Source organism: Typha latifolia, chromosome 2 (assembly GCF_019914945.1).
Source record: "Typha latifolia isolate L0001 chromosome 2, TyphaL0001v2, whole genome shotgun sequence".
NCBI classification, from domain to species: Eukaryota; Viridiplantae; Streptophyta; class Magnoliopsida; order Poales; family Typhaceae; genus Typha; species Typha latifolia.
The window spans coordinates 7,906,530-7,922,826 of NC_133087.1; the positions used below are offsets into that span (position 1 = coordinate 7,906,530).

Sequence of the window (16,297 nt, forward strand, 5' to 3'; positions counted from 1 at the left end):
CTTTTTTTATTAAGGATAGATGCATCCTAGATAGAATGGTGAGTGCTCATGAGATTGTTTTTGGAATTAAAAAGCACAAAACATAGGGTATTATCTGAAATTGGACTTTAAGAAAGCCTATGACAAAGTTAGGTGGGATTTCTAGTTGATATTCTCAAATGGAGGGGATTTTCAAAAAAGTAGATTTGTTGGGTGATGCAATTTGTTAACACCGGGTCTTTTGCAGTAACTCTAAATTGTGAATTGGGGAAGTATTTTAAATGTAAGAAGAGTCTGAAATAGAGAGATCCTTTATCCCATTACCTCTTTGTGCTGCTTGTAGATGGTTTAAACAGAATGTGGAATAATGCTAGACAAGCACGGTAATAGTGTATTGTGTCAAATTTTTCTATGCGAAAAGATGCAGACTTGTTCTCGCAATGCGGGGTCATAACCCCGCAGTATGCTAGTATGCGGGGTTATAACCCTAACTTGGGTATGCAGGTAAGAACCCCGCACTACGTGGTAATGCGGGATTATAAATCCGCACTTCACTGGTATGCAGGGTTATAATCCCGCTCTCTTCTTGGTTATAATCCCGTAGTCTACTTCGTTTTTACCCGCTGATACGAACCGAATCAGATTGGATCACATCAAAGGGAGATTAGGCTCAATGGATTGAGTCTAATTATTTTATTTGGTTATTTGGTTTAGTTAGAGTCTTAGTAGGTTAGGATTTTATTTAATTAGCTAAATTTAATTCTGCATAGTTTTGGGAAAATATTCGTACAATATTCTACACATATCCAAATAATATCAAATCAGTTGGATAAGGTCGCCAACCTCCAGATCTACAACTTTGATATTCATGACTTCTCCAGATTCAGAATCTACCTGCGACAAAACGAAAGCTTAATCCGAGAGTTAATCGGAGAAGATAAGGAAGACTGATTTTGTTGGTTTGTTAGGGTTTTAACTTAGTTGTTGATTTGTTAGAATTTGTTAGAGTTGTTTTGATGAGCCTCTATATATATATGTAGAGGAAACCATAATTATAATAGAAAGAGGAATGCAATTGGATTATTGATTTCTTGCCTCCTATCTTCTCCCTAGACTTCTCCCTCCTCCCTCTTCACCATCCTTCCACCTCTACCGTTGGCGAGGTTTCTCCTACGTCGAGCCCCCCTCTTCTTTGGGATCTCAACCACTTCGTTCCCTTCGTCTACATCCTTTAACCACTTCCACAATCCACCTTCATCTCCATACCCATCCATAACCCTAATATCCACTCCACCTGTCACCACCACCATCACCCATGTTATTCCGTGTTTTCGTCCCTGCTAAAGTTCAAATCTGCAAAGGACGTAAATACAAAAGTTGTAGATCAGGAAGTTACAGATCTAACCCATTTTGTAATTTTCTGACTATCGGAGAATATTTGACGAATATTTTCCCACGGTCACACAGATTGATTCCTGTAATACATCTAGATCTTGAAGGAATCGTTGCATAGCCTATATTTGGTTTAAGAACTCATCAAGTCGTATTGGAACTTATCAATTGGTATTAGAGCTTATCATCTAGTATTAGAGCTTATCACCTGCCTGTGCATATCTGTTTAATGCTGGTTAATCGGAGAGATAGGAGAGATGTGCTCTTGCAAGGAGAGTGTGTGCAAAGCATGGTTGTAGTACTTCGTCAAAGGAGTGGTGTGCAAAGCGTGGTCATACTGCTTCGTCGAAGGAGAGGCATGCAAAGTGTGGTCAAAGTGCTTCGTCAGAGGAGAAGCGTACGAAGCATGGTCACAATGCTTCATCGGAAGAGAGGTCTGCAGAAGTTGAGGGAGCTCAACGATGGAGGCCATGGCTGTCTTTCTAGAGAAGAGAAAGAGGAGAGAGAGAGAAATCAAACTGTAGTTGATTAGATGGTAAATTAGTGCTGGGTACTATAGTAATTTTTGGATATTAATAAATAAATAATTTTTAAAAATTATATGGAATAAGATGAAAAATAATGTTAAAATAATATACTAGAATAAGATAAGATGTTGTGTAGTTACTATACCAGAATAAGGAGGCTTATTCTAGAATAAGCCTATTCCTATTCCACAACTGAATGAGAGCTAATGAAACAAGGGGTGCAACCTATCTGTAAAAAAAAAGATTTGAGTATTTAGAGTTGGGATTGATTACGAATTAAGTAGAGTCAATTAGTATCAAATTAAGAGTTGGTTCTATTTATTTGCAATAAAGATTGTTATTCCGGGGCAAATCCGTCAAAGAAAATAGAATTAAACTATAGTTTATTTCTAATGTACGGTAGAATTTTCGATGGAAGCACTTCTTAGTGTGAAAGGAAGGTCGGGTGTGAAGACAACGATCTTCCATATCTATTCTCTTTCGTCTTTACCGATCCTTAGCTTTTTTTTATATTCTTCACCGTAGAAATCAGGAAAAAGCTGAGTTTGGGGTTTGGTAGTACAGCCAATGTTGCTGATACGAAATGCATTCTCTTCGCTTCTTCAGATCTGGAGGAGTTTTCTTCTCTTTCCTATGCTGATAAGAAAATCAAGGGTATATTCATCATTTGATATAAAACATCATCAATTTTCAATACAAAATTTACTATTCTCCAATATTTTAAAATCAACTTTATGTCATATCAGATTTAATTATTATTCATTATACTAATATTGAACTAAATAATATAATAACTTATATTTGGTATTAGCTTTCTTCTTCTAGTATTAAAATTAGAATACTTATTCTAAAATTAACCTTATTCCATAAGTTAACGTCAACAAGGCCTTAAAGGCAACACAAAAGCGAAAACCTATGGGCCAGGAAACCAAGCGTTTTCTTGGAAAGCATTATTCATATGATTGCATAAGTTCAGATAATGTGAACTAAACTTACTTGAATTTGGTTTTAGCTAAGAATCTTTGGCAGAGCATCTGCTATTGAGGCTTTCAAACTAGGGGAAAGTGGAGAATTCCCAAAAAATCCATCATAAAGTGCCAGGTTGACGTTCTTCGATTCAATTTCAGCATCCACTTTCATTGGAAATTCATTAGGAGAGACAGAAATCTGCACAGAGCAAGGAAAGTTAATGAATTGAATACTCATTTTCTCCAATATCATAGTAGTCACTATTCCACTAAAGTTGATAATAAAATGAATAATGCTTTCAAAGAAGTCCTTGTGGCATACCAGCATCTTAGATGGCTCTGTCCAAGTTAAAAATATACATGTTCCTTGTTTGAGATCACGTCCTTGAAATGTGTTGCGGAAAATTGATATTGCAGATTCATCCATAGCTGTTGGTTTTTCAATTCTGGGAGTTATGACATCATCCAAGGCATTCCAGAATGTCTTACCATCGACATCTCTAACAAGCATTATACGCAGTGACTTCTCAACAGGTGCTGCACATCATACTTACCCTAGTCAGGATGATATTTCTCCTTGCACAAAAAAGATAAAGGTTTTCTAGTCAATACTTTCATATATGGTGTAGAACACTGATGAATCTTCTAAAATATCACTAGAAGACTTTCCTTTCACGGCATCTAAGCTATCTCTGATTGAACCTTCCACATAAAAGCCAGCAGCATAGACCTTCACACCAATAATGGCAAATATCTTCTCTCTGAAACCTAGAACAGAGAAAGCTAGACTTCAATTGACTATGCAACAATAAATAGACAATTCAATTCAAGTTTCAAAGCATCTTATTAACATTAGAAAGCAGGTAGCTAAACACCCAGTAACAAAGAAACAAAAAACCATCCAGGTAGACTTGCAACGAAATCCACTCCAAGAGAAAAAGAAGAGCTCTCTTCACAGTTCAGTGGCTCTAAAAATTGTTTTGTTTTCTAATCATATGACAATTTCTTGTAGCAAATAGTTTCAGATTATCTTTGAAAAATGTAAAATATAAAAATTATCATTCTCTAACAGCTTAAGGTTTTAGAGTAGTTAGTGAATTAATATAAGATCATAACCAAAGGTTATGGGTTTAAATCCTATTATGCTCATCTTTACTTAAAATTATAACACTCCACTCATTTAAATTAAATACTTCTTGGGCCCATAAAAAAGACTCACCTCAAAAGTGAGAGAGTATTAAAATATAAAATATAAAATATAAAAACCACCTTCTCTAACAGCTCAAGTTTTCAGAGCAGTTAGTGAGTTGACAATCTTTTTCCACCCTTCTAGCATTGTCCATCTTTTCAAATGCAGTTCTTCTAAGCAACAGTGCCGATACATTAAACATTTGGAAAGGTAGTTATAACACGTGATTTCTTCCTGTTGATTATTCAGCAATATAGTGGACATTGAATTATCTGAGATCTTGAAGAGTGGAAACTCACTATATTTGATCTTTTTGTTCTTTCTTTTCTTCTTTAATTCTTTAAGATCATTGTATCATTCTTCCAAAAGTGTAATTTGTATCACAGCCATAATATGACCTCTCGTGAGTACATGGTCACGGCCAAGTTGGTGAGGGAAAATGTCTAATCTAGAGATTCACCTAACAACGTGAAGAATAAACTGAGTAAAGTATCTAATCTGTAAGAATGAAAAAGGAAAAATAGAAAATAGTTGGTGATAATTCACCAACTACTCGAAAAGTTTAAGTTGTTAGTACAAATGTTTTATCTTTTAGCTTGAGAAATTTTTGATAGGCACAACGACTAGACTTGAATTAAATGGGTGGAGGATCAACTACTCTAAAATATTAGGCCATACGAAAATAATAGTTTTTACCTTTTATATACTAGCAATTAGGAAGTTGGGAGATAAAACAAGGTTAAGAAATAAAATAAGTGTAAAGCAATGCTCAAATGAGACCATGTGTGTGCAGCCGACAGTACTTGTTGGCAAGCATGTTGGACGAACCTCAAAAGAAAGATCAAAAGATTCAGTATAAGTAAGCAACCACAAAGACAAGATAAAATATTTATGTGGAAAAAAAATCTGGTGGGGACACCATTTTTCTTCACGTTTATCCTCGTAAGTACAAAAAGGCTGCACCCGTGGTCCTTTGACTTAACGAGGGTTGTGACTAGTCACCTTCTAGGGCTATTTTCGTCTTTTGTCTTTTACTTTATTTTGCCTATATAAAGATTTGTAATCATCTTTTATGGGTTAATGAATATTTTGAGAGTTTTTGACTATTGAGTGTTTGTTGGTGGATTCCACGGATTTGATTATTTCTTCCTACTTTTTCTTCTCAACTCTACAATCAAGACGTTGTCCTACATCAGCTTTGGTATCAGAGTAGATCGTTTCCTAGTTTATAGACGCTCCACCGCTTGGATTCTACGCAGCGCCTCATTTTTTCTTTGTCAGATCAATCGCTCCACGAACACCAGATCGCTACGAGATCCGTCGCTCGATAACATTAGGATCCGGATCCGAGTTACGCGAGGAGATCACCCTCAAGGAGGAAAACAATAAACCATTACCATCACCAAATCTCCACACAAGGAGATAATCACAAGTAAGCTTTATTCAATAGATTTTCTTTCCCCGTTTTAGATTAAAAAAAAAGAGAAAGAGAGAGAGAGAGAAAAGAAAAGAAAGAGCTCTCTGAAAAAAAAAGAGAAAAGAAAAGAAGAAAGAGCTCTCTGAAAAAAAAAAGAGAAAAAATACCTATCTTATCTACTTTCCTAACTTAATCCCAACCAACCCAAAATCTAAACCTATTAACCCACTAGCATAAACCTCTCCTCATTCCAAAACCGAAAGGCCACTAACCAACTAAGCCCACCAGCCTAACCTAGCCCATCTTTTAGCCTTAGTGAATCGGTAGAAACCTACCCAAAACCGACCCGTTTACCTACAACCCAATCCAAACCCATCGTCATCTTCCTCCTCTTTAGCCCCAGCCGTCACTCACATCCATCATCCCATCATCCCTCGTTCACCGACACTGCCGCCAATCTCCACGGACAACGCCACCGTGGATTTCCACGGCCCTTGCTCTGCCATACCACTATCTTCACCACCACCACTGCCTACCGCTGCCCCTGCAGCCCTTGCCGCGATCGCCGCTACCGCAGCCACCCGCTGCTGCAATTTCCAGCCACAGCCATCTTTGCTGCTACGACCACTGTTGCCACTTCCACTGCTCCTGCCGCAGCCCATCTCCACCACCGCCGCCGCTCTACTACTGCCATCGTTGCAGCCCCTGCGCGGTCCTGCCACTGCATCGTCACTGCCGTCGCTGCCATTCTTACAGCTCCCTGCCACTGCAGCCGCCACCGCTGTCCTTACCACCGCAACCGTCGCCACCGCCGCTATTGTCGAATTCTGGCCACCGTTATCATGACCACCCTCTACAGTGGACGTGCGACATTTGATAGCATCCGTCCTTTCTTTACTGTTATTTGTTAGTCTTAAAATAGCAATTGTCTTTCTATTGGTGTGGATCATAACCATATTGAGCTTGTTATTGCCTGCTATTGCCTACCTATTTACATTGCTTAATTTATTTGTTTTATTTCAACAAATGCTTGAGCCTGATAATGCTTACCTACTTCTTTTTGTTTGTTACAAAAAAAAACAATTAATATTAACGGTAGAACTAGCTAGGTTAGAGGGAAAGTCTTGACATATCTGCAGTCCCCGTCTCGATTTCGGAAGCTTGTATTACTGGTTTGCAATTTTTCTGCTGAGTCTGACTGGTTCTTACTGAAAACTTCATAAGTGGCTGTAGGTTATTCTGGTTATTACTCCCTTATTGTTCGCTGTGATCTCTTAGCTTGCATATCATCATTCATTTATTGCATTTATTTCTTTGGTGATAGAGACACTTTATATGAACCTTCGTAGTGGTAGGAGAGTCTCTCACCCTTCATTCCAGTCTGTTATAGAACCCAATACCATGGAAGATTTTCGTCGATTTTTACAAGAGTCCATTGAAACCATTACGACCAGATTGGACGACTTTAATGCTCGTCTTGAGGCTATTGAGATGGGTCGTGACCAACATGAGACCAGGAGTGGCGTCGGTGCGTCCAACACGGGTGCCACGCGTGCCGCTCCTAATGTCGAGACCAATCAACATGCTCCATACTACCCTCACCATGAGAGAGGTTCTGAGAGAGAACCCCATAGGCAAAATTATTATGAAGATACATTTGATTTTCATAATAACAGAGGGTTTAGAGGTAATGTCGCTTTTAAAGAATCTCAAAACCATGATAATCAAATTATAAAAAATATTAAGATGGATACCCCAACTTTTGACGGTCGCTTAGATCCTCCTGTATTTACTTACTGGCTTCGTGAGATAGACCATTTCTTTGAGTGATATGATCTACCAGAAAACCGACGCGTTATATTTGCCCAAATGAAACTAGTCGGCCGAGCCAAACTGTTTTGGCAAAGTATAGAACTTTTAGTGCGACGAAACCAACCTCCCATAATTCATTGGCATGAAATGAAAGAAAAATTAAAAGAAAAATATTTGCCACATTTTTATCTTGGTGACCTTTTGGATCAATGGAATAATTTTAAACAAGGAAATAGGCTTGTAAGCGATTATGTCTCCCAATTTGAGGAATATATGCTGAAGTGTAATATTGTAGAGGATGAGAGGATGACACTAAGTCATTTTAGGCGTGGCCTTAACGACGACATTCGAAGAGAGTTAGTTTTTCGGGAGGTTACCTCCTTGGACCAAGCTTACACTCTTGCGTTGAACTACGAGATGGTTAATAGGCAACAATTGCCTAGGCGACCAATTGGGCGCACCCCTCCCAATTATGCACCTACTGGCGTAAAAGCTCCAACACCATCGGTACCTACCAAAACTACCCAAACTATCGCACCTGCCCAACCTGACAAAGGAATGTAGCCCCTCCATGAAATTGCACCTATTAATGACCCCTGTTAATATTACAAATGCAGACAAGTTGGTCATATAGCCTCAAACTGTCCTCGAAAGGCCCTTTATCTTGGGAAACAGGATGACACTATCGGGAAAAATGAGCTCGATGAACAAGTTTATGAACCTGGCCCTGATGATGTCCAAGATAATGACGAAGATTGTGATTATATAGACCATACTGTTGGTGTCGTTCGTTGCGCTTTGACGCAACCCCGGGAGATCGATGATTGGTGAAGGAATGCAATATTCCACACTTACATTAAATGTGGGACTAAAGATTGCAAAGTCATCATCGACAGTGGGAGTTGTATTAACGTCGTTTCTTCTAACGTTATATCTCGCCTGGTAATAAAGTCTACACCTCATCTGAATCCTTATAAGGTATCTTGGGTAAATGATTCTTCCATTGCTATAAATAAGAGATGCCTCGTTCCTATCACTTTCCTTTCTTATAAGGAAGATGTGTGGTGTGACATTATGCCGATGGATGTAGGGCATATCATTTTAGGCCGCCCTTGGTTATTTGATCATGATGTAACTATTTTTGGGCATTTCAACTCGTGCTCTTTCAATTTTGAAGGCAAAAAGATTAAGATAAATCCTATGCGCCCTAAAATAATTAATAAAGATAATAAGAAAAATGCTCCAAGTAAAAAAGGTTTGCACATAATAAATTCTAAAGAATTTGAAAATGAAGCAAACCAAGGCTCTATTGTGTTTGTTTTGCCTTGGTGGCTCGTGAAATTGGGAGCACTACCCTCACTCCATCATCCGACGAATCTGCTCCTATACTAAATGAGTTTCAAGATGTGTTCTCGGATGATCTACCGGACCAATTGCCTCTTTTACGCGATATCCAACATGCAATTGATTTTGTCCCTGGAGCGTCTCTCCCAAACTTGCCACTATCGAATGAGCCCTAAAGAACATGCTGAACTGCAACATCAGATAAATAAACTTCTTATGAAGGGTTTCATCCATGAGAGCCTAAACCCTTGTGCTGTGCCTGCCTTGCTCACGCCAAAGAAGGATGGGTCCTGGCGTATGTGTGTTGATAGTCGAGCCATCAATAGAATAATAGTCAAATATCGTTTTCCTATTCCACGACTTGATGACATGTTTGATATGATGGTGGGAGCTTCAATTTTCTCTAAGATCGATCTTAAAAGTGGTATCACCAAATCCGAATTCACCTAGGTGATGAATGAAAAACTGCTTTTAAGACGAAAGATGGGTCGTATGAATGGTTAGTAATGCCTTTCGGTTTATCAAATGCCCCAAGCACTTTTATGCATGTTATGACACAAGTGCTTCGCCCATTCATGGGAAAATTTCTTGTGGTCTATTTTGATGACATTTTGATTTATAGTCGATCAAAAGAGCTTCATTTGGACCGTTTGCGTCAAGTCTGTCTAGCGTTTTGTACTGCTCAACTCTATGGCAATAGGAAGAAGTGTTATTTTCTTGTCGATCAAGTCATCTTCTTAGGATTTGTGGTTACTTCAGAAGGAGTCCGAGCTGACCCTGAGAAGATCAAAGCAATTGTTGATTGGTCGGAACCATGAAATATTCATGATGTGCGTAGCTTTCATGGCCTTGCTACTTTTTATCGCCGCTTCATTCGAGGGTTTAATACTATCATGTCGCTAATCACTGCTTGCTTGAAGAAAGGAGATTTTCATTGAAGTAAGACAGCAAATAAAGCTTTTGAGGAGATTAAGAAGAAAATGACAATAGCGTCTGTAATGCGTCTTCCTGACTTTTTTAAAGCTTTCGAGGTGGAATGTGATGCCTCAGGCATCGGGATCGGCGGTGTCCTTAGCCAGGAACGCCATCCTGTTGCCTATTTCAGCAAAAACTAAATGAGGCTAAGCAAAAGTACTCCACTTACGATAAGGAATTTTATGTGGTTATTCAAGCTTTACGCTATTGGCACCATTATTTACTTCCGCATGAATTCGTGTTTTATTTCGACCACGAAGCTCTTCGATTCCCAAATTCTCATAAGAAACTAAATTTGAGACATGCTCGTTGGATCGAGTTCATACAGAAGTATACTTTCGTACTCAAACATAGAATTGAGGTTGAGAATAAGGCGGCTGATGCGCTTAGCCGAAGGGTTAACCTTCTATCTGCCATTAGCATCAAAGTCACTAGGTTTGACAAAATAAAGGAAGATTATACAACTTGTCCGGACTTTGGCGAAATCGTTCTCACTTTGCTGACTGATCCGAACTTAGCTTTGGACAGTTATTCCCTCCAAGATGGTTACCTGTTAAAGGCTAACAAGCTTTGTGTTCCCCATATGTTTGTGCGTGACTTCCTTGTTTGGGTGATCCATGTCGGTGGCCTATTGGGTCATTTTGGATGTTATAAAACCATTGAGGAAGTGGAGCACCAATTCTACTGGCCAAGTCTCAAACGTGACGTCGCAAAATTAGTTGGTCAATATAGGACTTGTCAGTTAGCAAAGCATAGAAAACAAAACACTGAACTATACACTCCATTACCTATGCCTGATCACCCGTGGCAGGACGTCAGTATGGATTTTGTCCTGGGATTCCCTCGCACATTTAGAAAACATAATTCAATCCTCGTGGTTGTGGATCGCTTCTCTAAGATGGCCCATTTTATTTCTTGTGCTAAGACTTCTAATGCGTCACAAGTGGTCAAATTATACTTTTCCCATATCGTCAAGTTTTATGGTCTTCCAAAATCTATTGTTTCTGACCGGGATATTTGCTTTATGAGTTATTTTTGGAAAACCTTATGGCAAATAGTTGGCACAAATTTCTACTGCCTATCATCCTCAAACCGATGGTCAAACCGAGGTCGTTAATCGTAGTCTTGGAAATTTTTTGTGCTGTCTCGTGGGTAATCATAACAAAAAATGGGATGCCATTCTTCCTATAGCTCAATTTGCATATAATAATTATATTAATAGGTCTATTGGCATGAGCCCATTTGAAGTTGTTCATGGTTTTAAAGCACGCAAACCTCTAGATCTATTGCCTATGTCATCTCATTCTAGAGTCTCTAAGTCTACTGAAGCATTTGCACATCATGTTCATTCTTTGCATCAAGAGATCACTAAGCGAATTGAGGCGAGTAATCACTAGTATAAAATACATGCCGACTTGCACAAACGTGCCAAGGAGTTCAATGTTGGAGATCATGTTATGATTCGCCTCAGACCCGAATGATTCCCTTCGGGAGCTGTTCGAAAGTTGCATGCCCGTAGTGCAGGACCTTTCCAAGTTCTGAAATGTGTCGGTGCTAATGCTTATGTCATTGATACTCCCCCTAATTATGGCATTAGTTGTACTATTGAGGATCTAGCTGCCTACCATCCACCTATGTATATCCCTACCGAACCTTATGCTACATCTACTACACTTCCAGACATACTTGCTGTGCTCCCTACCACTTCTCCTTTCCCATCCACATCACAAGAAAAGATAGACATTCTTTTAGATGATCAAATAATATTTACTACAGAAGGAGGGGTTCATCATTTTCTCGTTCGATGGCACGGGCGACCAGAGTCTGATTGTACGTCGATCACTTGCAAGGAGTTACAGCAGCTTGACCCTGACATTTTGGAGTACTATCAAAGCCACTCGACTGGGTCGAGTTTCTTCCACCCCGGGAGAGTTGGTGGGGACACCACTTTTCATCACGTTTATTTTCGTAAGCACAAAAGGGCTACACCCATGGCCCTTTGGCTTAACAAAGGTTGTGACTAGTCACCTTCTAGGGCTATTTTCGTCTTTTGTCTTTTACTTTATTTTGCCTATATAAAGGCTTGTAATCATCTTTTATGGGTTAATAAATATTTTGAAAGCTTTTGTCTATTGAGTGTTTGTTGGTGGATTCCAACGTCGGTGGATTCCGACACCCCAATGATCAAATAAAATCTCAACCAAAGAAACCCTTGTACACAAACTGTAATTTTATAGAACACCAACTTTAGCTTTATGTAGCAAAACTCTCATCTACAGAAACAGCACAAGAAAATTAAGATGCATTCTTAAAAAAGTACAACTATGATATCATGCTAGTATGCTGTGATGTATGCCTTATCCATTCCAGTTAGAACCATATTGACTTGAAATGTGCTTGTCTATTTAGGACCATTTAATATTAGCCCAATCAGACATAGTCCATGCAATATAATATTAGGTAGAAATCATCATGACCATCTCTGATTCAATGCAATTAAGCATATGGAAAGGTCAAAATTCTAGAACTAACTTATTATGATTGCGAGGCCTCAAGATCATGAGTTACCAAGAAAATCATATATTCCAAAGTTTCAAGAGAAGCTTAGTTAAAACAAAGATGTTGTGCTGACACTAAGCACAAAAGGCTACCAACACAACTTCCATGCTTTAACAAGATCTAGTTACTTAGGATATTTCATTAATTTAATGACAAAAATTGATAAGCTATTAAATGACAAAAATATAATCTAATACTTCAACAAGATCTAGTTACTTAGGATATTTCATTGATTTAATTTACTTGTCTGTGAGATCTTAAATAGTTAAGATGATCATTGATCAGCAATTAATACTTAATAACTATTAAGATAGGTTTTCATTGTCTAAACATATCTTTCTCATCAATTTTTTCCCTCTCTTTCTCTCTCCTTCCCCTTAACACATTCTTTGCTCCTCTATCTTATCTCTCTCACTAAATATAGTGTTTCTTATTTTGATTTGACTAGTACTAGTCTCTTTATCTCTCGTCAATTCTCTCAAAGTATTTTTGTGACATGCTCCTCAAATAGATGTGTAGAGATTGCGATCTTCATCAGTTCTAAGTAAAAATGCAATTGGAAAGAGAGATTGACTCGTTTTTTTCCAAATAAAACATGTGGAGAAAGACTATGACTAATGAACCTAATAAATCTGATTCAAATTTGGTAAGAGAAAATCAAGATATCCAATTCAAATATGATAATCTCCAGAGTCAAAGAAAGAAAAATCGCTCTTGTGCCCCTCTCTTAGTGGCCCTCTATCTCTAATATCAATTAATCTAGATGAAGAAGTGATTGTTACGAAATTTCTTTCATACCCTAAGATTCAGCAATAGATAGTATTTCCCTCATGCAAAATAACCAATTAAGAAAGAGGGCATAGAAGAAGAGCCTATTCCTTACACAAAGCTTTTACAAGTGCTAATCTTTTAGAACCGGTATTGTTCTCAAGATCTTTAAAGTATTTCTTATTCTTCTCATGTCCAACAAGCAACATTTTTTAGATTTGTTTCTTGTCTCGAGCTTATCCAATTTGGGTTATGGCAAGTTGCATCACAGGGTCCAATATAACCATATAGTAAGTTGGAGATATTTGAGCTTCTCAAAGCTTCAAATTTTCCCTGTGGGATTATGGTAACTTGGTAAGTCATTCTAGGACCTAGCAAACCAAAAGTGTTCTCAGAGTAACTTTTTTCTTCTCAAGTTTGTTCGGATTGCTTACTCCTTCAGAAATCTTGTTTGTTGCAAACTGCTAGATCTTGTGGTTTCCTTTTATTATTTCCGTAAAGTACAGCACATAAACTAACCAAAATACTGACATTTACTAGCAACCTGAAAAGTTATTAAGAAATAAAAGCACAACCTTGTAACTCTAAATTTGAAAAGTTTGAACAGCTATGTACCTGTGCCGAGTAGAATCAGTTGTTTTGAGCTACCAGGAACACTCAACTCCTTTGGGAACTTCACGTTGGTCGCAGGTTCCATAGCATATTCAACATTACCAACTGCAAAAGGGAAAGCTTAAATAATAGGTCACAATACATTCCAGAGCAACTTTAGTATAAAATATGGTTCTTAACTTCTTATATTGGTAACAATAACTAATAAGAGATGAGCTTCAATTTGATTAATAGTATTGTAGACACATCCCAACAACGAAAAATCAACAATAAGACATCTAACCTGTTCCTCTCATTAAAGGTAATCTAAAACATAATGTGTTAATTTAATTTCAGCACTCTTAATTTCTTTGTAGAGTTATTAAATTGCCACCCGTTTTGCACATAACTGAGGCATATACTAAAACCTGGAGATTATATGATTGCAGTCACTAGATACATTACATTGGACATTGTGGATTATGTATAACAGAGAAGACCATTAAAGTAAGTGTTCATTTGTTTCATATTATTGGTAGAATTAAGCCTGCAATTAGGAGTTGGAGTGATAAGGAAGGAACGCTATTATTGTAATTTAAACATATGGTTCATAATTAGCACAAATGATGACTTAGGGTTATCCAGTTAAATTCCCCCAAATTAACAAGAGACACCTTCCATCAAAACCAAAGAAACTGTGGGTCTACACTACAAGATCCTCCACAAAAATTAACAACTGAGGAGGAAAACAACAACACTGAAACAATAGTAGAAAAGACTGGCATTTCCATTTATAAACCTGAAGCTCTCGGTGCCAGAGAGATCAGGCTCTTTTGACCGAGGCTGTGGAATGCCGAGCGTAATCTCGGTAGATTTAGAGAGAGAGGACGGCTTTGGAGGAGGAAGGATGAATTGGGTCGGCATCTTGCAGTTGGAAAGAGTGGTGTAGTTGGAACGGAAACCGCGCCGGCCATTTCAGTCGGCTCTCCGAGCAATCTTCTGACGTAACTCAATCCCTCGATCTTTCTCGTGAGTCGTGACATTAGCACCATCAGATGAAAAAACCTGGATAGTAGTCATGTCCACGTGGCGTCCTGATAGACGGTGCTTATCTTGAGGTAAACACCATAATGTTGTGAATTCTCTTGATTTATGTGTAAGATTAAGATTATGCACATACTGCCGCTTTCAAGACTTTCATTATCAGAAGATGAAATCCTATAATAGTTTTTTTCCCCTTATCATCTTATCATGACTTCTTTGGACTACTTGCAACTTAATTGCCCTTGTTTTATGTATTTGCAACTTTGGGTTAAAGTTATTGCATTGGCAAAATCAATCATTAAATCACTCTTTAAACTCAAAACCAACAAAAGAAAACCTGCAAGTCACTCATCTTCTCTTCTCCACTTTTCACTTCTTCTCATCTGATCTCATCTCCACAAATCTATCAACTTCGGCCACCAGATAAGAGAACTCAAACTCTAATCCATCATCAACCACAACTCCAAAAGCTCTGAAGTCCTCTTCTCCTTCTCTCTAACGAATCATCTTTAACAATTATGGCACCTCGTTAGAAGTAAAAATCTATTGCAGTTTAAGATAGCCAAATTGTTATTACTTAATGCATATTTATGTATTTATCGGTGCACAAATTAATACTTGATGGAATGATGCCCTAAAGCTAAAAGTTGCTGAAATAATTTTTTCTTAAGTTAGTTCGTGAAAACTGTTGAGTGACATTTCTATATCTTTCACTAATAACAAATGGGTCATCTTATGATCTTAAATTTGAGGCTCTACCATTAAATTTAACATATTAGTTGCATTTATTGTTAATTTCTTTATGGATTACTCTAGAATTACAATTACTATCCAATCTCTAACGAGTTAGGTGATATTTAGATAATTTTACTTGTATTTTTCTAATTTAGAGTTAAAGTTGATAGAATTTATGAATCTTAGGTCAAGTGATTTTACTTATCCTTCACTGCATTTCTCAAAATAAAAGAATTTAACACGCTTAATTTAATCTAAATAGATACTATTTTTTTTCAAAAAAGTATATGATTTTATTATCTTTCCCTTCTCACCTTTTTTATCAAAATTCTTATTTAACACTACCTTTTACTTCTTGATCTAATTTGATCAAAAGCAAAGTATATGATTTTGATCTAATTTGTAAGTTTAATTATTTTTTACTTGTCGAATTGGTTGCACTTTTTAAATTTCTATAAATTAGTTTGTGATTAACTTGTTCATGAATTATCAATTAATTAATGTACCTCACATTCTGCTATTATTCATGATAACAATGCTATAGATTTTTGTGACATTTAATTTCTCTCTTGTGCCCTTTTAACAGTACTTGTATATTATATCATATACTAGTCCTATTTATTGTAAATATATTATATATTATTATGTAAGTTTTGATTTTCTTTTCAAAGTAATGTCCATTTCTTCACAAATATTTAAATTTAGTACCTTATTGGTTTCCAATGTCTGATTACCTCATCAGCTTTCATTTGGTGGCATAAATATGTCACAAATGTATAACTATGTTTTATTATTTTATCTTTTATAAAGATATAAGTCTTATGATTCAAGTTAAGTCACAAATGATCTTTTTTAATACAGAGTTACATTATTATCAATTTGTTGTTGACTTGGATGCGACACAAATAATACATTACACATCAGTATTAGAAGTTGTTTATATAAGGAAAGCTAATGAGATAATTAGTTACTAAATAAGATAGGATGTTATAATAAT

General features: G+C 37.2%; 1 protein-coding gene across 1 annotated transcript; it reads right to left on the bottom strand.

Annotated features, from left to right (window-relative positions):
• Positions 1 to 2,188: 2,188 nt before the first annotated feature.
• On the bottom strand, positions 2,189 to 14,743 carry LOC140782891 (fatty-acid-binding protein 3, chloroplastic). The gene is made up of 6 exons (XM_073129744.1): positions 14,321 to 14,743; positions 13,546 to 13,647; positions 3,479 to 3,634; positions 3,189 to 3,403; positions 2,895 to 3,065; positions 2,189 to 2,534 (listed from the first exon to the last, which is right to left on the bottom strand). Exons 1-5 carry the CDS (start codon positions 14,571 to 14,573, stop codon positions 2,907 to 2,909), a joined length of 885 nt encoding a protein of 294 aa, XP_072985845.1. The 5' UTR covers positions 14,574 to 14,743; the 3' UTR covers positions 2,189 to 2,534; positions 2,895 to 2,906.
• Between the last annotated feature and the right edge of the window lie 1,554 nt (positions 14,744 to 16,297).

Bases quoted from the DNA above. Each gene is read 5' to 3' on its own strand.
- LOC140782891 (XM_073129744.1), bottom strand. From the start codon at position 14,573: ATGGTGCTAATGTCACGACTCACGAGAAAGATCGAGGGATTGAGTTAC. The intron at 13,648-14,320 runs GTTTATAAATGG...TCCCTTTTGCAG, and splicing joins TCTGGCACCGAGAGCTTCAG to TTGGTAATGTTGAATATGCT. The intron at 3,404-3,478 runs GTATTGACTAGA...TATGATGTGCAG, and splicing joins GTTCTACACCATATATGAAA to CACCTGTTGAGAAGTCACTG.